Here is a 24,780-nt window from a genome sequence, read left to right as displayed (position 1 = left end):
GGAATGGGGTAACAGGCAGGCTTCGGGGAGGTGTGGGATATAGAGCAGGGACCTGTCTTTGGGGAGGGATGGGTGTTGGGGGGCACGGGTCGGGTACAGGGCGTGCGGGGCATGGGTTGGGTACTTAGTGAGAGCCAGAAGCCTGGGGGGTTGGACTAGGGATGCGGTGGGGCCCTTCCTTTGAGGAGATCTTGGGGGGCTCAGGGCTTTGGGCAGGGTACAAGGTAGGACCTCTACTTTGAGGAGGGAGAGCAGGAAGTCTGGGGACTGGAGGGTGCGCTGGGCCAAGCCCCTTGTTATTCCTGGCTTCTCTTCCCAGACTGATCCCAGTTTACCCAGGAGGGGGCGAGACAGGGGCACCTGTGCGAACGGCCAAAGCTGAGCGACGGCACCAGGAGCGATTGCGGATGCAGAGCCCTGAGTTCCTGAGTACCCAGGAGAAGGAGCTGTCTCCAGCTGAGCGCCGGGCCCTGGAGGCAGAGAAACGAGCCATGTGGAGGGCAGCACGGTGAGTCAAGGGGAGCCTGCTATCCCTCTTTCTTTACTAGCAGGGTCTGATGTCCTGTCATTGAATCTGTAGCATCAGAGAGAGGGAATGTTTAGGGGCCAAGGGTAAGGGAGGTTGTAGTGACCAGAACATGGTGCACAGGCCTATCTGCCTATCCAATCCTGTCTACCTCTGACAGGAGCTTGAGGGGTTCGTCTCTTCTTTATACTTTAGCAACACTTGTGTAGGTCTTCATGACAATAAAGTCTCATTGTATTGACTTCAGCTCAGGCATTGACGTTCATGTGACTGTGCGCAATTCCCTTCCCTCTCTTTGCACCTGTTTTTTCCACCTGTTCCATAGAATCAGAACAAAGAGACTTGCAGTGAAACTTAAAAGGTGGCAAATGCAAAACTGATAAAAGGAAATTCCTTTCTACACACATAATGGGCAATTAGACTGTGGAACTCACAACCACAAGATGTTATTGAGGCCAGGTTCAAATAGGGTTTGAACACTTATATGGATAACAAACATGTCCAAAGTTATAACAATGAGTGCAAACAAACATTTTGGAAACAAGATAAAAACTCCTGCTTCGGGATTTAAAACAGTCTCTATTAGGAGTTAGAATGAGATCTTCATGGGTGTAGATTATTCCACAATTGTTACCACAAGGTTTCTTGCCCATTCCTCTGAAGCACCTGGTGCTGACCACTGCTGGAGACAGGATACTGGACTAGATGGACTTTGGGTCTGATCCAGTCTGGCAATTCCTATGTTCCTGTGTATGTTGGGGATCTTCCTCCCATGGAGGCTATGAGGATGAATGAGTTAATGTTTGTAAAGTCTTCGAGAGCCTTGGATGGAAGATACTGGAGCCAGTGCATTGGTTTGAGGCTGGAAAGCTGAGAGTCCCATGTTATTAGAAAGGTCGCATAGTATTATTGTACCTTTTATAGTTATTTAAAACCAAATTGAACCAATGTTCACAGAACCAAGGCTCATCCCTCTTTCCCTGGGGAGACGATGCCTCAGCAACAGGGTTCCCATTCCTTCCTCTGTGAGGGGATGATTCTCCAGCCAGATCCCTCTTCCAGCCAGGACGTTCTTCCATAGCACTTCCTTAATTTCACCACATTTTATGGCATTCTGTATAATCTCTCCCTATAAATCTGGCCCTCTGGCTGCCGAAGCACTGTTGCTCTTCTCTGAAGTTTCTTCACTGTTTAATATGAGGCACCCAGATACAGGCATGACATTGCAGTCAGTGTATTAGTAAGGACTATCTCTGCTTTTCATTTCATGCCTCTCTAGAGCAGCCCCAAGTAGCACTGGTCTCATTCTGTTACTGTGTCACATTGTACACTCTGTTGTAAATGGCTCTTTGCTCTCGTAGCTCCCTTCTGGCCATTTCTGCTCCCCCACGCATAGTGTCAGGGGTTTGCACTTGTATGGCACATGACACAGAGCACTGCTGTCATTAAGGATGGGTTCTGTTTTTCCACTTGAAACAGGGATTTTCCCTCACTGTTTTTCATGGAGAGTACAGTGTATCTTCCCCCAATTTACAGCACATAATCTGAAAAGGAATGGAATTTTCTGAGAATTTTTCAGATAACGGTTGAAGTGTAAATTAGTTAAAAATTAGTCCTTTAAGAAACATTTCTCTCATTTTTGGGGCACCTTCTAGCTAACAAACTGAAAAGATAGTCTTAAATGTACATTTGAAGAAACTAGGTTATTATTCAGGGCTTCGGAGTGGAGCCCGGAGATGGAGCGCGGAGCAGCTCCAGAGCAGTGGAGCTGCAGGTTTTTGCCTAGAGCTGGAGCGGAGCCGCAGCACAGCTCCAAAGCCCTGTTATTATTAAGCAAAGTTACCAACAATCTTAACGTCTAAGTTTTGTCCTTAAAGTTCACAATTTGGCCTTATTCAAAATGGCCATCATTTCCCATAACTTTCAGGGCAATGAAGCCAAAAAGTGCCCTTAGGGAAGATGGCTGCCTCTTCACTAAAGTCATGGCGTGTGGCAGTGAACCTTCCATGACTAAGATTGCCTCCATATCCCATTAGAATCATAGAAGATTATGGTTGGAAGAGACTTCAGGAGGTCATCTAGTCCAATCTCCTGCTCAAAGCAGGACCAATCCCCAACTAAATCATCCCAGCCAGGGCTTTGTCAAGCCTGACCTTAAAAATTTCTAAGGAAGGAGATTCCACCACCTCCCTAGGTAATGCATTCCAGTGCTTCACCACCCTCCTAGTGAAAAAGTTTTTCCTAATATCCAACCTAAACCTCCCCCACTGCAACTTGAGACCATTACTCCTTGTCCTGTCCTCTTCTACCACTGAGAATAATCTAGAACTATCCTCTTTGGAACCACCTCTCAGGTAGTTGAAAGCAGCTATCAAATCCCCCCTCATTCTTCTGCAGACTAAACAATCCCAGTTCCCTCAGCCTCTCCTCATAAGTCATGTGTCCCAGCCCCCTGATCATTTTGTTGCCCTCCGCTGGACTCTCTGCAATTTCTCCACATCCCTTCTGTAGTGGGGGGACCAAAACTGGAAACAATACTCCAGGTGTGGCCTCACCGGTGCCGAATAGAGGGGAATAATCACTTCCCTTGATCTACTGGCAATGCTCCTACTAATGAAGCCCAATATGCTGTTGGCCTTCTTGGCAACAAGGGCACACTGCTGACTTATATTCAGCGTCTCGTCCACTGTAATCCCCAGGTCCTTTTCTGCAGAACTGCTGCTTAGCCAGTCGGTCCCCAGCCTATAGCACTGCATGGGATTCTTCCTTCCTAAGTGCAGGACTCTGCACTTGTTCTTGTTGAACCTCATCAGATTTCTTTTGGCCCAATCCTCCTGTTTGTCCAAGTCACTGTGGACCCTATCCCTACCCTCCAGCATATCTACCTCTCCCCCCAGCTTAGTGTCATCTGCGAACTTGCTGAGGGTGCAATTCATCACATCATCCAGGTCATTAATGAAGATGTTGAACAAAACCGGCCCCAGGACCAACTCCTGGGGCACACCGCTTGATACCGGCTGCCAATTAGATATCGAGCTGTTGATCACTACCCATTGAGCCCAACAATCCAGCCAGCTTTCTATCCACCTTATAGTCAATTCATCCAATCCATACTCTTTTAACTTGCTGGCAAGAATACTGTGGGAGACCGTGTCAAAAGCTTTTCTAAAGTCAAGATATATCACATCCACCACTTTCCCCATATCCACAGAGCCAGTTATCTCATCATACAAGGCAATCAGGTTGGTCAGGCATGACTTGCCCTTGGTGAATCCATATTGACTGTTCCTGATCCCCTTCCTCTCCTCCAAGTGCTTCAAAATGGATTCCTTGAGGACCTGCTCCATGATTTTTCTGGGGACTGAAGTGAGGCTGGCCGGTCTGTAGTTCCCCAGGTTCTCTTTCTTCCTTTTTTAAAATATGGGCACTATATTTGCCTTTTTCCAATCGTCTGGGACCTCCCCCGATCCCCACATATTTTCAAAGAACATGGCCAATGTCTCTGTAATCACATTAGCCAACTCCCTCAGCACCCTTGTATGCATTGGACCCATGGACTTGTGCATGTCCAGTGTTTCTAAATAGTCCTTAACCTGTTATTTCACCACTGAGGGCTCCTCCCCCTACTGTGCTGCCCAGTGCAGCAGTCTGGGAGCTGACCTTGTCTGTGAAGACCGAGGCAAAAAAAGCATTGAGTACTTCAGCTTTTTCCACATCATCTGTCACTAGGTTGCCTCCCCCATTCAGTAAAGGTCCCACACTTTCCCTGACCTTCTTCTTGTTGCTAACATACCTGTAGAAACCCTTCTTGTTACTTTTCACATCCCTTGCTAGTTACAACTCCAGTCGTGCCTTGGCCTTCCTGATTACACCACTGCATGCTCGAGCAATATTTTTATACTCCTCCCTAGTCATCTATCCAAATTTCCACTTCCTGTAAGCTTCCTTTTTGACTTTAAGCTCACCAAAGATTTCACTGTTAAGCCAAGCTGGTCGTCTGCCATATTTGCTATTCTTTCTGCACATCGGGATGGTTTGTTCCTGCACCCTCAATAAGGCTTCTTTAAAATACAGCCAGCTCTCCTGGACTCCTTGCCCCCTCATATTAGCCTCCCAGGGGATCCTGCCCATCAGTTCCCTAAGGGAGTCTAAGTCTGTTTTTCTGAAGTCCAGGGTCCGTATTTTGCTACTCTCCTTCCTTTTGTCAGGATCCTGCACTCAACCATCTCATGGTCACTGCTGCCTAGGTTGCCTCCCGCTTCTACTTCCCCTACCAATTCTTCCCTGTTTGTAAGCAGCAGGTCAAGAGGAGCACAGCCCCTAGTTGGTTCCTCCAGCACTTGTACAAGGAAGTTGTCCCCAACATTCTCCAAAAGCTTCCTGGATTGTCTGTGCATTTCTAATGGGACTGAAACCAGGAGGCCTGCAGTGATGATGGCTACCCCTACACTCTGGTTGTAAAACTGGGAAGAGCTAGTCTATGCCACAAACCCAGCTCAGAAGACAAAGGATGGTCCATTGGTTTGGGGCTTGAACTCCAGAGACCCAGGTTGAATTCCCTGCTCCACCATAGACTTCCTGTGTGACCTTGGGCAAATCACTTGGTATATCTGTGTCTCCGTTCCCCATGTGTAAAATGGGGACACAGCTCATCTCTCCCTCACCAGAGTGTCGAGAGAAGAAACACATTAAAGTTGTGAGCTGTTCAGATCCTATGGCAAAGGGGGCTTTCGACGTTCCATAGTCAAAGGGGGTAGCAGCTGAGGTTCCCCGCTATGGAATCTCTTCAACCTCTGTAGCTTTAACAGGATTTCCTTTGCTCGGAGGTGCTGTGGCTAGCCCAGCGGAAGAGGAGTGGCACATGACAGGCTTCCCCCTTCCCAGAGATTTCTGCATCATTGTGCTGGTGTGAGGGGTGGCAGAGACAGATCTGCTCTCCCCCACAGTTCCCCTGCTCTCCCCCCAGCTTGGTGTCTCCTCACCCTCCACTTCAAACATCTGCTTTCTATGCATATCTCAACATACCAGAAGGAGAAACTTGTATGTGGGGGTGTCATCCTTTCCCCCCTTTTGTGCTATCTTCAGTACTTACCATATAGGGGTCACTGGTTGATCGAGATGTTAAAGGAGTACTCAAGGCCAATTAGGCCATTGTGGAGAAACTAAATTAATTCTTTGCATCGGTCTTTACGGCTGAGGATGTGAGGGAGATTCCCAAACCTGAGCCATTCTTTTTAGGTGACAAATCTAAGGAATTGTCCCAGATTGAGGTGTCATTAGAGGAGGTTTTGGAACAAATTGATAAACTAAACAGTAATAAGTCACCAGGACCAGATGTGATTCACCCAAGAGTTCTGAAGGAACTTAAATGTGAAATTGCAGGACTACTAACTGTAGTCTGTAACCTATCATTTAAATCAGCTTCTGTACCAAATGGCTGGAGGACAGCTAATGTGACGCCAATTTTTAAAAAGGGCTCCAGAGGTGATCCCGGCAATTACAGGCCAGTAAACCTGATTCAGTACCAAGCAAACTGGTGAAACTATAGTAAAGAACAAAATTGTCAGACACATAGACGAACATAATTTGCTGGGGAAGAGTCAACATAGTTTTTGTAAAGGGAACTAATGCCTCAACAATCTACTAGAATTCTTTGAGGGGGTCAACAAGCATGTGGACAAGGGGGATCCAGTGGATATAATGTACTTAGATTTTCAGAAAGCCTTTGACAAGATCCCTCATCAAAGGCTCTTAAGCAAAGTAAGCTGTCATGGGATAAGAGGGAAGGTCCTTTCATGGATTGGTAACTGGTTAAAAGATAGGAAACAAAGGGTAGACATAAATGGTCAGTTTTCAGAATGTAGAGAGGTAAATAGTGGTGTCCCCCAGGGATCTGTTCTGGGCCCAGTCCTATTCAACATATTCATAAATGATCTGAAAAAAGGGGTTAGCAGTGAGGTGGCAAAATTTGCAGATGGTACAAAACTACTCAAGACAGTTAAGTCCAAAGCAGACTGCAAAGAGCTACAAAGGGATCTCAGAAAACTGCGTGACTGGGCAACAAAATGGCAGATGAAATTCAATGTAATGCACATTGGAAAACATAATCTCAACTATACATATAAAACGATGGGGTCTAAATTAGCTGTTACCACTCAAGAAAGAGATCCTGGAATCATTGTAGATATTTCTCTGAAAACATCCGCTCAGTGTGCAGCAGCAGTCAAAAAAGCAAACAGAATGTTGGGAATCTTCAAGAAAGGGATAGATAATAAGACAGAGAATATCATAATGCCTCTGTATAAATCCATGGTACGCCCACATCTTGAATACTGTGTGCAGATGTGGTCGCCCCATCTGAAAAAGGATATATTGGAATTGGAAAAGTTTTAGAAAAGGGGAACAAAAATGATTAGGGGTATGGAATGATTAGGAGAGATTAATAAGACTGGGACTTTTCAGCTTGGAAAAGAGACGGCTAAGGAGGGATATGATTGAGGTCTATGAAATCATAACTGATGTGGAAAAAGTAAATATGAAATATTATTTACTCCTCATAACACAAGACCTAGGGCTCACCAAATGTAATTAATAAGCAGCAGGTTTAAAACAAACAAAAGGAAGTATTTCTTTACACAGCACAAAGTCAATCTGTGGAACTCCTTGCCAGAGGATGTTGTGAAGGCCATGACTATACTGGGTTCAAAAAAGAATAGATGAATTCATGGAGGTTAGTTCCATCTATGGCTATTAGCCAGGATGGGCAGGGGTGATGTCCCTAACCTCTGTTTGTCAGAAGCTGGGAATGGGTGACAGGGAATGGATCATTTGATGATTACCTTTTCTGTTCATTCCCTCTGGGGCATCTGGCATTGGTCATTGTTGGAAGACAGGATACTGGGCTAGATGGACCTTTGGTCTGACTCAGTATGGCCATCCTTATATTCTTATGAAATATATATACAAAAGCTCTGTTTTAAAGGGATTAAAGCTGGATAACTGTGAAATCCCCCAACTCAAGCCTTTAAAAGCAAGGATATGCCACATTATGGAACATTTCTCCTGTACTCTAACACCCACGTTGCATATTTCAAGACTCTGCATTATCACAGTGAACATCCTTCTATTCCCCAGTAGAGAGGGGAAACACACTATAGGCAAGCAGCAGACAGCACTGATTTGGTCAGCTTAATGTACCATCTCAACATACACACACCTTATACATCATTGAAAGCTTATGATGGCTATTTAAAGGTGAGGTATGATGTGGAACTGTCAACTTGTGCCATTACCATAGAAAACGGGGATAAACAATGACATCTTCAACACGTTAAAATGACCACTTTGAAATATTTGGATTTGTTTCTGTTAGTTTAATGACTCTGTATTATTTCAAGAAATACAGTTGAATTTCTTTGTGACCTCAAAGTATTGCAGCAACAATCTAAAAGGTAAATTAAAATCTAATAATAAATTTGTACAGGTATAATTGAAATGTAACAGAGCTGGTGACATTTCTAGTCAACGCCATTATCATCATCTTGTTCATCATTATGATCCCGGTCAGGAGTGCGTGGGTTATCACAGTCTTCACTGCCTCAGCACAAAGTGTGCTGACTACAGACAGAGTTGCTTGTGCAGCAACCCCTACTCGCACAGGCACACATAAGATCTTGTAGAAGCTCAGATGCCATTGGGCCTTAGAAGAATACAGGAAGTAGTTCATCATCTACATTTTTTCATCCATGTTGCAATAAAGATCCAACATCTGGCTTACCTATGTGTTAAGACATCCAAATAGTTGTTTGCTAAATGCTCTTTCGACACGCTCTTCAAAACTGTTCTTACATGGTGGGAGTTTGGCCAGTGACTCGTCCTTTTTGCTGGCTAGATTGAGCCACAAACAATTGAGGTCTCTGTGGGTCTCCTTTTCTTTGTTGCTCTGGTCATACAGCACTGCTACCAACTTCCTTGCTGTAGAAATTGCGGCTTGTTGGTCACTCTCTCCTAATTTGGCAAGATCTCTGAAGTGGTAAGTTCCCTTTGTTTTGACAACATTAAACGCAGATTTTTTCCTGCTATCAAATAGGGATGACACAGAGTCACATCTATGTATGTTGCAGAAGTCAGGAGTGAGTGTGTCACAAATTGCATGCACAGGTATAGAGTGACACTTGTCAATTGTGCCGGTAATGTTGCTTGTTTCAATCCACATGTTATCTATGTGTTCCATTTTTGGAAAGTAGTGAACAGTAAGGACCAAATCATCTGTATCAAGTGACCTAATTACTATGGTTTCTTTGATACCAAGAGATCCAAAAGCTATACTGGCACATACAACATGCAGCAGCATCCTTGTGTCCGCTTCTTCTTGAGTACTGTATAAATCTTGGGCTTCTTGACTTTAGTAAAGCCTTTGATACTGTCTTGCATGACCTTCTCATAAACAAACTAGGGAAATGCAACCTAGACAGAGCCACTATAAGGTGAGTGTAAAACTGGTTGGAAAACTGTTCCCAGAGAGTAGTTATCAGTGGTTCACAGTCATGCTGGAAGGGTATAATGAGTGGGGTCCCGCAAAGTTCAGTTCTGGGTTCGGTTCTTTTCAATATCTTCATCAATGACTAAGATAATGGCATAGAGAATACACTTATAAAGTTTGTGGATGATACCAAGCTGGGAGGGGTTGCAAGTGCTTTGGAGGATAGGATTAAAAATTCAAAATGATCTGGACAAAATGGAGAAATAGTCTGAAGTAAATAGGATGAAATTCAATAAGGACAAATGCAGAGTACTCCATTTAAGAAGGAACAATCAGTTGCACACATACAAAATGGGAAATGACTGCCTGAGAAGGAGTACTGCAAAAAGGGATCTGGGGGTCATAGTGGACCACAAACGAAATAGGAGTCAACAGTGTAACACTGTTGCAAAAAAAGGGAACATCATTCTGAGATGTATTAGCAGGAGTGTTCTAAGCAAGACATGAGAAGTAATTGTTCGGCTCTACTTCACACTGATTAGTCCTCAGCTGGAGTATTGTGTCCAGTTCTGGGCGCCACACTTCAGGAAAGATGTGGACAAATTGGAGAGAGTCCAGAGAAGAGCAACAAAAATGATTAAAGGTCTAGAAAATATGACCTATGAAGGAAGATTGAAAAATTGGGGTTGTTTAGTCTGGAAAAGAGAAGACTGAGAGGGGACATGATAACCATTTTTAAGTCTATAAAAGGTTGTTACAAGGAGGACAGGGCTCTGTGGGAAAAAGTTTCTGGACTGATTCCTGTGTGATTGCCCCTCCCTTGCCAAACTCAAATTTGGTCGTTTTGGTTATGTCAGCAAATGTTTTGATGCCAGATTTCTTGACTGGGCTGAAGAAGCTACATGCCCCATCAGATTCAAGTGCACCTCTCTCAAATATCTCCATTCGTTCTTCACCAACATCTGGTATTTTCTGTAGAGACTCTTGTGCATCTAACGTTACAGTAGATATGTTGATAGGCACCTCTGGATGGGATTCAGGGTCAGGTGGGTTTGTCATAGTGTTGATGACATGGTTGGTAAGGGCTATAACAGGCTCTTCAGTGCAGAGGCAAGGACTTGTTTGTGAACTTTGTCTTCACTACTGCTTGTTAGACTCTTCTTTCTGTCAGAGCTTTTGCATTTTAGGGTATGTCTTTTGAGGTTCCATCTGACAAGGACTGACTTCTTTCTTGTCAGTCCTACAATCCCACTGCTGCCCTTTGAGTCTGCTTGACAGTTTTCTCAGTTCCCATGTGGCACATGCTAGGTTGCAATCGAGACCAGTGAAGGGTTGCATCACCACCTGCCATCAAAATGCCGTGCTGATATGATTCTCTTGTCTGAACACTCCCAGCCAGCAGACAAGTCTGCACTGAGTGTCTGTGTGTTAAGACGCCCTGACACAACAATTCTGATTCCAGCAGCCTGCTTGTTACACCACTGCCACACTCTGGCTCCACCGGCCTTGGTTACACCTGGAAAAATAACACCAGCACCTCCCAGTCTTGAATTTTCCCCAAGCCTCTTCCTGGATCATTGAGAGAGACATTAAGATTCATTTGTTCCTTTAAAGATACCATACCTAGCAGCTTGCCACATTGAAGTTAACATTCACTTTACATTAAACACCCCTCTGGGTTGGTTTAGATTAGGGCGTCGATTAATTGGAATTAACTCACGCGGTTAATTAAAAAAAATTAATTGTGATAAAAAATTAATTGCTATTAATTGCAGTTTTAATTGCACTGTTAAACAAAAGAATCCAATTGAAATTTATTAAATATTTTTGGATGTTCTACATTTTCAAATATATTGATTTAAATTACAACACAGAATACAAAGTGTACTGTGCTCACTTTATATTATTATTTTTTATTACAAATATTTGCACTGTAAAAATGATGAACAAAATAAATGTATTTTTCAGTTCATCTCATACAAGTACTGGAACGCGATCTCTTTATCATGAAAATTGAACTTACAAATGTACAATTACGTACAAAAAATAACTGCATTCAAAAATAAAACAATGTGAACCTTTAGAGCCTATAAGTCCACTCAGTCCTACTTCTTGTTCAGCCAATTGCTAAGTCAAATAAGTTTGTTTACATTTAAAGGAGATAATGCTGCCTGCTTGTTATTTACAGTGTCACCTGAAAGTGAGAACAGGCATTTGCAATGCACTTTTGTAGCTAGCATTGCAAGGTATTTATGTGCCAGATATGCTAAACATTCGTATGCCCCTTCATGCTTCAGTCACAATTCCAGAGTTCATGCTTCCATGCTGATGACGCTTGTTAAAAAAACAATGCATTAATTAAATTTCTCCTTGGGGGAGAACTGTATGTCTCTTGCTCTGTTTTACTCACATTCTGCCATATATTTAATGTTATAGCAATCTCAGATGAGGATCCAGCGTATGTTGTTCATTTCAAACACTTTCACTGCAGATTTGACAAAACGCAAAGAAGGTATCATTGTGAGATTTCTAAAGATAGCTACAGCACTCAACCCAAGATTTAAGAATCTGACTTGCCTTCCAAAATCTGAGAGGGATGAGGTATGGAGCATGATTTCAGAAATCTTAAAACAACAACACTGTGATGCAGAAATTACAGAACCTGAACCACCAAAAGAGAAAATCAACCTTCTGCTGGTGGTATCTGACTCAGATGATGAAAATGAACATGCGGTGATCCGCACTGCTTCAGATAGTTATAGAGCAGAACCCATCATCAGCATGGACGCATGTCCTCTGGAATAGTGGTTGAAGCATGAAGGGACATATGAGTCTTTAGCACATCTGATACATAAATATCTTGCGATGCCAGCTACAAAAGTGCCATGTGAATGCCTGTTCTCACTTTCAGGTGACATTGTAAACAAGAAGCATGCAGCATTATCTCCTGCAAATGTAAACAAACTTACTTGTCTTAGCAATTAGCTGAAAAAGAAGTAGGATTGAGTGGACTTATAGGCTCTAAAGTTTTACATTGGTTTATTTTTGAATGCAGTTATTTTTTGTACATAATTGTACATTTGTAAGTTCAACTTTCATGATAAAGAGATTGCACTACAGTACTTGTATTAGGTGAATTGAAAAATACTATTTCTTTTTTACAGTGCAAATATTTGCAATCAAAAATAAATATAAAGTGAGCACTGTACACTTTGTATTCTGTGTTATCATTGAAATCGATACATTTGAAAATGTAGAAAACATCCACAAATATTTAAATAAATGGTATTCTATTATTCTTTAACAGCACAATTAATTGCTATTAATTTTTTTAATTCTTTGACAGCCCTAGTTTAGATTAAAAGTAAAACAAGTTTATTAACAAAAGGAGAGAGGATTTTAAGTAAGTTCAGTGTAAAGGATAGAGTCAGAAATGGTAACAAGCAAATACAAATGAGAAATGCTTTTTAGAGACTAAAATTTAACAAGACTACAGTCTTGGTTCAGGGTAGGCTTCTCATCACATTGCTTTCCAGCAAGGTGGCTGATCAAGCCCACTTGTCAGGATCTCCCAAAAAATCCAAAGTCCTTGGTTTCTTTGTGTTCTTAGGCAAAAGATAACTTGGGATTCTTTGCCCCTTTCTTTTATAGTCCAGTGAACTTTTGAAATGGATTCTTCTGAAGGTTATCCCTCAAAGTAAAGTTCATTCAAGCAGTGAGGAAGGTGACATGCAGTCTGGCGGTGAAGGAAGCTCCATGCTGGTTTCTTCCCCTGCTACTTTTTGGTAAAATGCAAATTGATCAGTTTCCTGTAATCTCCTCCCCTGAATATGATGCTGAGTGGTGTCTCCTCCCCTAGTTGGCTTGATGCTCCTGTTTACATTCTAAGTAAATGGGATTCCCACTGTCTCTTAATGTACCCCTGTACCTCTGGATCCCCCTTGTCCATGTGGACAAGGGGGATCCAGTGGACATAGTGTACTTAGATTTCAGAAAGCCTTTGACAAGGTCCCTCACCAAAGGCTCTTACATAAATTAAGTTGGCATGGGATAAGAGGGAAGATCCTTTCATGGACTGAGAACTGGTTAAAAGACAGGGAACAAAGGGTAGGAATAAATGGTAAATTTTCAGAATGGAGAGGGGTAACTAGTGGTGTTCCCCAAGGGTCAGTCCTAGGACCAATCCTGTTCAACTTATTCATAAATGATCTGGAGAAAGGGGTAAAAAGTGAGGTGGCAAATACTATTACAAATAATATTGTAGACAATACTAAACTACTCAAGATAGTTAAGACCAAAGCAGACCGTGAAGAACTTCAAAAAGATCTCACAAAACTAAGTGATTGGGCAACAAAATGACAAATGAAATTTAATGTGGATAAATGTAAAGTAATGCACATTGGAAGAAATAACCCCAACTATAAATACAATAGGATGGGGACTAATTTAGCTACAACTAATCAGGAAAGAGATCTTGGAGTCATCGTGAATAGTTCTCTGAAGATGTCCACGCAGTGTGCAACGGCAGTCAAAAAAGCAAACGGAATGTTAGGAATCATTAAAAAAGGGATAGAGATTCACATCTTGAATACTGTGTACAGATGTGGTCCCCTCATCTCAAAAAAGATATGCTGGCATTAGAAAAGGTTCAGAGAAGGGAAACTAAAATGATGAGGGGTTTGGAACGGGTCCCATATGAGGGCAGATTAAAGAGGCTAGAACTTTTCAGCTTGGAAAAGAGGAGAAATGATAGAGGTGTATAAAATCATGAGTGGTGTGGAGAAAGTGAATAAGGAAAAGTTATTTACTTGTTCCCATAACACAAGAACTAGGGGCCACCAAATGAAATTAATGGGCAGCAGGTTTAAAACAAATAAAAGGAAGTTCTTCATACAGCACACAGTCAACCTGTGGAACTCCTTGCCTGAGGAAGTTGTGAAGGCTAGGACTATAACAGGGTTTAAAAGAGAACTGGATAAATTCATGGAGGTTAAGTCCATTAATGGCTATGAGCCAGGATGGGTAAGGAATGGTGTCCGTAGCCTCTGTTTGTCAGAGGGTGGAGATGGATGGCAGGAGAGAGATCACTTGATCATTACCTGTTAGGTTCACTCCCTCCGTGGCACCTGGCATTAGCCACTGTCGGCAGACAGGATGCTGGGCTGGACGGACCTTTGGTCTGACCAAGTCTGGCCGTTCTTATGTTCTTACCTTGGAAATAACTTCCAGATGGCAGAACCACATTCCTTTTACTAAGGTGGGGTATCTTTAGCCCTGCCTGGCAGACACACTTTGATAACATAATTTCCAATATGTCTGTAATTTTGAATTTGTCCTCTGTACATATAACACGCAATAATATTAATGATCAGTATGATATTAGCTTTCTGTTGATATCTTTCCAGACACTTTTTAGATACAGGTTATGACAGTAGTGAGTTGGGGTACTCTGAGCTGAAATGTAGGACCAAATATCAGTGACCCTCTTGTATTGGGATGGTGTTGGGGTCACTCCATTCCATTCCAAGTCCCATTCAAAGAACGAGGAGTCTGACACACAGCAAATTCCCCAGACTCGAAGGCACTATGTACTTCTTTCAAGGAGATTTAACATATCAAGAATGTAAATTTGTATCCACCTAGCATAGCTGGGCCTGTTTGCAGTAAAGATGGATGGAAGGGTGGCATGCTGTGTCTGTAGGTGAAGTTTCCAATCATCCCCTTGCTCTACATGGATATTAGCAGTAGTATCTGCATAACCTGGAGAAAATGATCCCAGAACTTCAATGTATGAGACCGGCTACACCCCCATGCCTAATGTTCCTCCAGCAGCAGGAGCACATGCTGAGTTATAGCATCATCAGGCTCTTTAATGACATTGTAAGGACTCAGTGTCTTCAGACTCTAACATCTTTTGAGTGTCAGACGTTTGCCAGACAGATGCTGGAATTATATATAAGTGATGTAGAATCCATGAAGGTTTAGTATGTCAATTACATTTTGAGACCCAGATTCATGGTGTAGCTGTGCAGTATGACAAAAACCAGTACACGTCTTTGAATACATTGTCGTTTGGTAGCTTTGACCAGGAAACACCACATTTAGTGTTGAAATTAACTCTACAGTAAAAACTGTAGTCCTAGTCATATTGCCATGTTTCTGGCACTGTGCAAAAAAGGACACTTTCTCAGTTTGGGTTCCATTATTTCACCTCGCGAAAAGGCTTACAGCACCACTTGACAACTCCACATCGTACCTCATCTAAACGTATTTAACATAAGCTTTAAAGTGATACCTGGTGTGGATGTGTGTAGGGTGGATACACGAATCTCCAAAAATATAGCCCTTCTTGAGGAATTGCCACAGGCATACTACACACAGCAATGTAAAAATTAAATGATGGCCGCCAGCACACCCACAAACACATCACACACCTGACCTGACCACCTAGATCAACACTGAATATTTGTTGAGGTTGTAGTAAAGGTGTGGCATTGCATTGTGAGGGGGATGAATGTGTACTGTGTTTCCTTCTCTGCTGGGAACAGAAGGAAGTTTACTGCAGAGTCTGCCCCTGCACTCAAGGAACTCTTAACCTAATCCCTTTTAAACACAGTTTTTGTTAGTGGAATATTAATTAATGAAAGGAGATGCCCCTCCTGCAGGGTGGGTGGATAAATACTGCCGAGGGACCTCCCACTCCCAGTACTCTATTTCTTGGACCTAAACTGTCAGCCCTAAGGCTGCATTAACACTGAATGCTTTATTTGGAAAATAACCACTGGGCATTGCATCATTCCCATCTTATTGGGAAGTAGCCAGTGGGTATAATGCAGTGCCATCCCCAACACCCAATGCTCAGCACAAAACTTCCTAAGTCTGTGGCCTAATGGAAAAGGCATCTGACTTCAGATCAAACAAATGAGTGTTTGGGTGTCTACACTGCATTGTAAACCCAGTCTGTGGGACCTGGGCTTGTGGACTTGCTGTTTCCAAGCCAATGCTTGAGCGTCCACACTGCATTGTAAATCTGGGCTTACAGTTGCTGGCACCCAGGTCTTTTAGCTGTGCTAATGCATCCATATTGCACTACGCATACCTTCTGACTTGGGTCTGCAGCTTGAGCTACATTCATACTGTTGATGACAGGGCTTGGACAGAATCACAGTGGGACTTAGGCTGTGACCCATCCCCCAGTATGGTGTTAGGACCTAGGTCCTGAGTGCTCACTGCCCCAAGTCAGATTGATTTGTGTGTGGCTGGAAGGGGATCTTGGGCTCAAGCCTGAGTCAGATGCCAGGCACTATAGACATTCCCTTTCTAGTTGCTCTGCCCTTTTTGGAAGTCAGACTAGATCTATTGGTCCATTCTAGCCTTAAAACCTATTAATAATTCTGACACTCCTCCATTATCATTGCAATTTCAAGGGACTCTTGACTCATAAAATTCCCACATTCTTTCTCCAGCTTTCCCCAGAGCTGTTACATAGCATTTCAGTTCCACAGCATTCTTGGGGGTTTGGCTGCCAATTAAAGGCCCTGCTTGCTCTGGGTTTAAAGACCCTTGAGGTGGAGTATGTCCTTGTCTGCTTGCTACCTCTCCATGGCTGTGTCTGCACTGACAAAGAGCATGTAATTCGCCATATTTTAGCTCCCCCCCCAGAATGAGATGACATGGCGCCACCACAGACACCTGAGCTCAGTCTGCTCTGCAGCTTCCTCTGTTCCTACCACGAAAGGCGGTGCACTTCCGGAGAACTACGTCTCCTCTGTTTGCTAGAACTGGCTCAGTCCTAGGTGCAGTGTAACAGTGATCAGGGGCCAGAGCTCAGGTCTCCCTCCAAGGGGATCCCCATGTACAACTCCATGAGCTGCTTGGTAGACGGAGGTTTAGGTTGCCCTTCAGTCTCACTGTATTCCTTATATTGCACAATGCAAATTGTATCACTTTCTGTCTAATCTTCTGTCTTCTGCTTCTTTCCAGTTGTCTGATGTGTGTCCCCCCCACCACCCACCCTGCTGGGCCTTCCCCTACAACCTCTGCCATCAGTGCCCTGTTAGGACGCACACCCATACCCACATGGTCCCTGGGCCCTACTGGGACATGAGCACCCCTGGACTCCTCCGCTTGTGTACCCTGTGAGGCCCGACCCCTCCAATCACTGCCATGTGTCTCCTGTCAGGACACCCCCACACACCTACATTGGCATGCATGTCTAGGAAGGGTGTGTTTGAAAGGCCACAGGCACATGCCAGGGGGGGAGAAGTGTGTCCACAAGGGAGCAAAACACATCTTGTGAATCCCTCCACTGCTCTGCAGTGCACACATGCCCTCTTGTGAACACACTTTTCCCCGATGTATGCCTGTGCCATTTTGGATACACGCATCCAGCATATGGCAGACACAGCCCTCCCTTGGGTGCTTGTCCACTGTCTTGGGCCCCCTTCCCTTTCTGACAGGTGCATACAGACACCCTCTCCCCCAGCTCAGCATGCATCCACCCTGTTTGCCTCAATCACCCCCCCACACACACACTTGTGTAAGCACCTTGTCAGTCCCTCCATGTGTCTGGCGTGCCTGCCATGTCTAGTCCCTCCCACCCAGTGCATACCAGCCAAGGGCAGAAGTCAGAGTCTAACTGCTGGGGCTGGGAAGGGCTGTCCCCATTGGCAGGTTATTCCTGAATTGCACACCAGGGTGTTCCTGCCTCACTCTCTGAAGCAGCTGGTGCTGGCCAGGCTCAGAGATGGGAGCCTGGTCTGATCCTAGCCAGTGCCTGCATCAGCCCTTCACTCCTCCTCTCTCCAGGGTACATTCCAATCTCTTTTTTCTCTCTCTTTGTCTGTCTCTTTCTCTCTCTGTGGTCGACTGCTATGATGTTCATCACCACTATCTTCTCCTCGTCCTCCTCCTCCTCTTCAGATCCTCCACTCTTGAAGACAGTATTAAACAGTACGAGCAGGATCTGGCCAGGAAGCTCTACCAGTCCCGACAGCGGGCACCTGCACCAGGGGCCAGGCCAGCTCAGGTGTCTAGCCCAGTGCAGAGTCACGTCTCAAGAACCCCTGGGTCAGGAAGTCAATCCAGGTGTGCACAGCCCCTGCCCCTCCAGCTGCATGTTCCACAATCCCTATCTGTATTTCTGCCTCATATTGCAGCCATCTCTGCTGCTGCTCTAGGAGTGGGGAGAAACGCCCCCCCCTCCTGCTGCAGTGTGTTAGCGCTCATTGCCCCCTGGTTCTGCAGGCTGATGGCAGTTATCTAACCAATGAGAGAGAGAGAAGGTCTCCAGCTTGGGGAGCCTCTGCTGCCAAGTGCAGAGCCCATCCTGCCATAGTCAGTTCTGAATTTCACAAATGCCAGAAGAGGGGCAGGATGCAGTGGCACTGATGGAGTGTGGGGGAGATCAGAGTGCCTGAAATAATCCTCATGCCCTTATGGTTTATACCTGCAATTCCCCTCCCCCCTCCTGGCCTGAATGGTTCCCCATCACATCCCCAGGCACCTCTGGAGAGCCCTGCAGCTTCTCACTTGGGTGTACAGTGCTCAGCTGTGTCTGTCCCAGATTCACACACGCGTGTGTGTGTGTCAGGAGGATGTTAATGGCTGACCACAGCAAATTCAGCTGGTTTCTGAATTCTCTCCTACGCTGACTTTCTCTGTCTGCCACAACATATCCTCACCCCCTCTACAGAGGGAACAGGGGAGCCAGTGCTCCATCCCTGCCCTCCGACATTCAGTCCCAGAGCCATGGGCTAGCTGCTGTGCACAGAAGAAGGCATTACTCATAATTCTCTTCAATGATGCTGATGTTCACTTTCTCCCCATCCTCTGAGGCAGGATGAAGTCTCTGGAGCAGGATGCCCTCAAAGCCCAGATGGTGATTGCCAAGTCCAAGGAGGGGAAGAAGCGCAGCACACTGGAACAGCTGGCTGAATCGCCTTCACCTGCTCCCACCCCATCCCCAACGCTTCCAGAAGGTACTGTATGCCACAGTGTCCTGGGAGGGGGGTTCACCACATCACTGGGGAGAGAGGCCAACATCTGGGCGCTAGCCAGGACTCTTCCAGATGTCCCAGACACAGGCCCACTAAGAGTGAATTCCCCTCTTCTAGGCTGAGAGGGCACTTCTAGGGCTGGGCTGGAATCTTTCAGCCAGGATAGTCCTGGCTTGTATGATCCTGACAGAGCCCCACCCCTTTGCCATGTTATTCTCCAGGGAACCCAAGCAGTGGAAACTCAACACCATAGCCCGAGAAACAGGAGAGAGAAATGACCGTGTGTCTGGGAGGCTTGGCATAGCCCTTTATAGCGCTTAGGCATGCTGCCAAAGGGGGAAGGGGTGCATAATACATTCCTCACTAACCAGTGCTTCTGCCTCTTCTTTTTCAGATTGCAGCCACAGGAATGTCACTTCACCAGGGAGGCTGGTAGGAGTTGCTGCCACCCCCTCTCTGTCTTGTCTCTAAACCTGGGATACCCACCCACTGAGCCTCCCACGAGCCAGGGAGGGGAGAATGACCGTATGGCTGGGATGTGGGATCCCTACTCACATACTCATGAGAGTGACACAGGCCATGAGAGTGAGCCACCTGGCCCTGTATGCTCAGCCATGTCTGTTGCTGAGAGCCCCAGTTTCACAGCTGAGATTTGGTCTCATTTCCCTAGTTTCCCATTTCACTTGTCTGTGAACCTGTCCCTTTCCCACACATTCCATTTCCATCCCCTCTGCTTCTTCAGTTCAGCCTCTGCGTTTTACCCTCAGCAAGCCTTTCATGCCTGAGACACCTTCTACAAGCTTCACAATACCTGCTCCCAGCTGCTGTGGCTGTTTTCATTACCTCAGGTGGCCCCAGCTGAGATCAGTGCTGGGCACTGTACGCACACACTGAGAGACAGAGCTCACTGTTTACAAAGACAAGACTGGGGAGAAGGGAACTGAGGCACAGAGAAGGGAAGAGGCTTGCCCACGGTCACATAGTAGAACCAGGAATATATGGAGGTTTACAATTCTGACCCCAATGAACTCCATGGGAGTTTGCCATTGATTTCAGTGAAACCTGGATTTTCCCCAGTTCGGTGCCTGATCCAGTGGACTACCCTGTATATGCCCAGGGTTTTAAGGCACCCCTGTCCTTTGCTGGCCCTGAGCCTCCGAGTATGAAGAATTATATCCCAGAGATGACTTGTTGCAATAGACGATTGTTCATGCAGGTCCTGGTGCCACCTTTCACAGATGAGAAGTGTCACCATTGCCTTTACCCAACCCATTCCTTCTGCCCTTGTCTCCTGATAAGCCTTTTCACAGTGTGCTGCAGCCCTCTGCTTGCTGCTGATCCCTCGCTCACTCTCTCTCTTTCTCTCTCTCTTCTCTTGCTGTCCCTTCCAGTCCATGTCTGAAAAGAAGTTTGACTACCGGGAATTTGCCGCTATTCCTTCTTCCAAACCTGTTTACGAAATTCAGGTATAAGCTGCATGCAGAATTCCTGTCTTCATACAATCGCCAGCTAAGCAATCAGGGTCTGATTCTGGTTGGCTTTCTCTAACCTGAAGCTCTGTTATGTGACTTAGAGGTCTAATAGAGGGTCCGTCAGGGTGGGGATGTGTATTGTGGGTAAAATGTCTTTGGAACATGGCAGAATCATGGTGTATGTCACAGAGTGTGAATCTGGCTCCCCAGCCTGGATCTCATCCCACCTCCTGGGACATCTGGAGACCAGGTCATTAATTCATTGCTCTTAGCAATCATGCCAAAGGGTCTCTGCAGCTCATTCTATGGGTGGAGCTGAGACAAACGGAGCTGCTGATGCAGTCTCCCTGTCTCCCCTGGGATTAAATGGAAGCCTGACTAGGTGACATGCTTCTGGCCTTTGGGAAGAAACTGAGCTGTATTCAACAGAACATGTCTCCCTCACTAGTGACCTTGAAGATCTCCCTTCTAAGTAAGAATTATTCATAAAGGACCATTGTGATGGGTGATGCCAAAGCTTCCCAGGAGTTTTTTCTCCAGCTGACTAGAAATGAAAAGTTCCTCTTGCCTAGTACAGGAGAAGCCTCACAGTCTACTGGATGTTTGGGTACAGGACATTGTGCACAACTGGAAGTTGTTGCAGCTGCAGTTTCCATGGAAAACCAGAGAGTTTATGCCAAGCAGAACTCCCATTTACCTTTCCACTGTCTGTTCCTCAGACTCTTTAGCTGAGGCAGCTACTGCAAATGAGAGATCTGGTACCATTCAGCACCTGACAAGGAACCACAGAAACAGAATTATTGAGACAGGAAACTAGTCCGTAGAGCCCTTTCCATGCAGGATGCAGTGGTGTGGCATGAGTAGTGACCTCCCTCTGAGCTGTAAGAGCAATTCATGAGTTACTCATTTTAGCAATTTGCTGATCCATCAGTTCAAGCTCTTTATTACAAGCAGTCAAATGGGATTGTGGGGAAAATCAATCCAAATAACAAAGAGCTGGATTTTTTTAAAAACATTGTGGATTTAAATCATCCATTGTTAGCAATGTTAAAATATCACCACAGACCTCCCAGTGCTTTTAAGGTTACCAAACAGGGGCCTTATGGGCAAAAACCTTGGTGCCAACATCTGACAAACTGTTTGAATGAGAGACTGTTGACCCTGACATAATTAACAAAGAGCTAAGCACCAGGGAACTAGAACAGAAGAAATACTAGGACAAGAATGCCGAACAGTTATTCCATTGCAAGTAGGAGGAATATTAACTTCAAACCAGAATGTGGCTGACAACCTGCCAAGGAAATAGCTGCGCCAGCAGCTCCAATGTCACAAACCCTGAGGGTCAGTCCTATGCAAGGAACTTGAGACTTCTCCACAAAGCCAAAGAGGACACTAGAGCTCTGCTTTCTGAGGACCTCCAGAATGCTTCTCACAGAAGGCACAAACCCCTCGCCAGTCACTGGCAGTGAAACATCAGGGACAGCAAACACAGGCTCCATGTGGCAGATCCACCTCAGCAGCTGAACAGACCACTGCAGAGGAACTGAGCCGTGGCCATGCGGTGAGAGAGCCATTGGGCCTCAGAGATAACAGTTCTGGATAGATGTCTGTAGCAGAGAATAATCCTCTCATCCATGCTGGGTTAGGTCATCTCCTCAGCCTCCAGCCTCGGTGTTTCTGTCTGGGTGTGTCATTAACAAGCTGTTTGTCTGGGGTAGCTGATTTGGCTGATATTAGGGTTAATTCACATTTGATTTTCAAAAAGGAAGATGTAACAGTAGCCCCCAGGGATATTACCTTTGTTACCCTGGCCCAGGATGGGGTGGGAGCCAGGAAATGAAGAGTAGTTTCCCAGCGCTCATTTATTACAGTGGTATTTAATCTGCTATCAGGAGGCAAAGATCTCAGGCCCAGGAGTCTCACCGTTCATCCCCCAGAGCTAGACTGGCATTGGCAGAGCTCAAGGTAGCTGCTAAGGGTTTGGTCAATACTGTTACCCACGTTATCCCTTAGTTACAATTTTGGCCACTCTCAGATGGTTACTGCTCTGTAGTCTCTAAATGTCTTCATTGTGCACACAGACACAAATCATTGTCAGATCCCTGGGCCAGATGAAGAGAGAGGGACAGAAACTTAAGTGCTGATGTTGGGAAATCACTGCTGAAACAGACTGAATCATTCATAAAATTGTAGGACTGGAAGGGACCTCCGTAGGTCATCTAGTCCAGTCCCCTGAAGTCATGGCAGGACTAAGTATTATCTAGACCATCCCTGACAGGTGTTTATCCAACCTGCTCTTAAAAGCCTCCAATGATGGAGATTCCACAACCTCCCTGGGCAATTTATTCCATTGCTTAACCACTCTGACAGGAAGTTTTTTCTAATGTCCAACCTAACCCTCCCTTGCTGCAGTTTAAGCCCATTGCTTCTTGTCCTACCCTCAGAGGTTAAGAAAAACAATTTTTTCCTGTCCTCCTTGTAACCACCTTTGACATACTTGAAAACTATTATCATGTCCCCTCTCAGTCTTCTCTTTTTCACACTAAACACACCTAATTTTTTCAGTCTTCCCTCAGAGGTCATGTTTCCTAGACCATGTTTTAATCAGTTTTGTTGCTCTTCTCTGGACTTTCTCCAGTTCATACACATCTTCCCTGAAATGTGTCACCCAGAACTGGACACAATACTCCAGTTGAGGCCTAATCAGCATGGAGTAGAGCAGAAGAATTACTTCTCGTGTCTTGCTTACAACATTCCTGCTAACACATCCCAGAATGATGTTTGCTTTTTTTTGCAACAGTGTTACACTGTTGAGTTATATTTAGCTAGTGATCCACTGTGACCCCCAGATCCCTTTCCACAGTACTCCCTCCTAGGCAGTCATTTCCCATTTTGTATGAGTGCAACTAATTGTTCTTCTTCGACCGCTTGCTCATGTTGATTCCATTGTAGGTGTTCACGTGCCCACGTGCACGGCCGTCAGAGACTTTTGCCTTAGTGGTACCTGTGGGGCCGGCTATGGCGCCCTCGGGAGTTCTGTGCTGATGGCTCAGTATATCAAGCACCGCGGCTCTGCACCCTCTCAGTTCCCTCTTACTGCCCGTGGTGGTCAGTCGGAGCACTTCTGTCCCTTGCTACACCGGGAGAGTCCACGGCACCTCCGCTGCGTGCAGTAAAGGACCAGGCTAAGGCTCCCCTTGAGGGCAAGCCCACCGGAAAGGCCTCGCACAAATCAGATGTGTGACACGGGTCTCCGGAGCCAAGACAGAGCCAGAGGTCTCCACGTTCTTGGTTGCCACGTCAGCCCACGTCTCTGGCTAGTCGCTATGAGTCGCCAGCACTGCACTCTCGATCTCTGTCATCGCGCGGAGGTTCACCCAGGCATCGTTGATCACCCTGGTACCAGTTCTCGTCACACCGTCAGTCACCATCACTGAGACCTCAAGGGCAGTCCGTGACGCAACGCCACTTCCGCTACCCCCAGCACTGGTCAGACTGGTCCCAGAACCAGCCTCCGGCAGCAACAATGAGCCTTCAGATTCAAGCCTCCACTGCCCTGCCCTGGTCACCGCAGGGAGACAACTTCATGGGCTCGGAGGCACAATTTAGTCCCTCGCTCAGACAGCATGAGTGGGGTCCAGAAGGCACATTAGCAGCATTGGTGCCAACCTGGCACCAAAGCCAGTGGCTGTCCCAATGGCCGTATTGGAACACATGGAGCGTTCCTGTCATGCCGGTGCCCCACTCCTGCCAGCCCTCGGTTGCCGCATCAGACAGACCACAGGCAGCACCCCCAGCACCTGCAGCACCAGACTTGGTGCAGGACGTCCCGGCAACCGCCTCAGGTGAGGAGCCAGTACCCACCCCAAGGCCACTGTCCCTGGTGGGTGGAGACACCATCGAGGCCCCCCTGGCCACCCAGTCATCTTCCTCCTCCCCGGACGAAGTGGTAGCGGAACCATCCCGAGCTAGTCCACCGGATGATTTCTGCGAGAATCAGGATCTGCTCCACAAGGTGGCAGCTAACTTGGGCCTCAAAGTGGAGGAGCAGACAGACAAGCTTTTTAACGTGTTCTCTGCGTCCGCCCCAACCCAGGTTGCGCTCCCGGTTCACAAAGGGCTCCTGAATATCGCCAAGGCCATCCTCCATCCTGCCAACCTCGAAAAGGGCGGAAACAAGTACTTTGCCCCCGCAAAGGGGTTCGAGTACTTATATACTTATCCGCCATCGGGTTCATTGGTGGTGTCAGTGGCCAATGAACGGGACAAACGGGGGCCCACCAGTTCTACCCCTAAGAATAA

The 24,780-nt window shown here is 45.8% G+C and overlaps 1 protein-coding gene across 48 annotated transcripts in view; it reads left to right on the top strand.

Annotated features, from left to right (window-relative positions):
- SCRIB (scribble planar cell polarity protein) overlaps positions 1-24,780 on the top strand; it is a 240,891-nt gene that overhangs the window by 194,558 nt on the left and 21,553 nt on the right. For 31 of the 48 annotated variants that reach the window (XM_037891689.2, XM_037891716.2, XM_037891709.2 and 28 more), the window contains 5 exons: positions 320-508; positions 17,931-18,095; positions 18,849-18,988; positions 19,401-19,438; positions 20,398-20,472. In XM_037891689.2, the coding sequence (XP_037747617.1) occupies positions 320-508; positions 17,931-18,095; positions 18,849-18,988; positions 19,401-19,438; positions 20,398-20,472 (607 nt within the window). The remainder of the gene's footprint in view (positions 1-319; positions 509-17,930; positions 18,096-18,848; positions 18,989-19,400; positions 19,439-20,397; positions 20,473-24,780) is intronic. The other 17 variants (XM_043538870.1, XM_037891702.2, XM_043538883.1 and 14 more) reach the window with 3 other exon arrangements.

The sequence above is a fragment of the Chelonia mydas genome, chromosome 2 (genome assembly GCF_015237465.2).
Source record: "Chelonia mydas isolate rCheMyd1 chromosome 2, rCheMyd1.pri.v2, whole genome shotgun sequence".
Classification (NCBI taxonomy): domain Eukaryota; kingdom Metazoa; phylum Chordata; order Testudines; family Cheloniidae; genus Chelonia; species Chelonia mydas.
The sequence above is the reverse complement of the archived record's forward strand: the minus strand, read 5'-3'. Positions and strand labels throughout refer to the sequence as shown.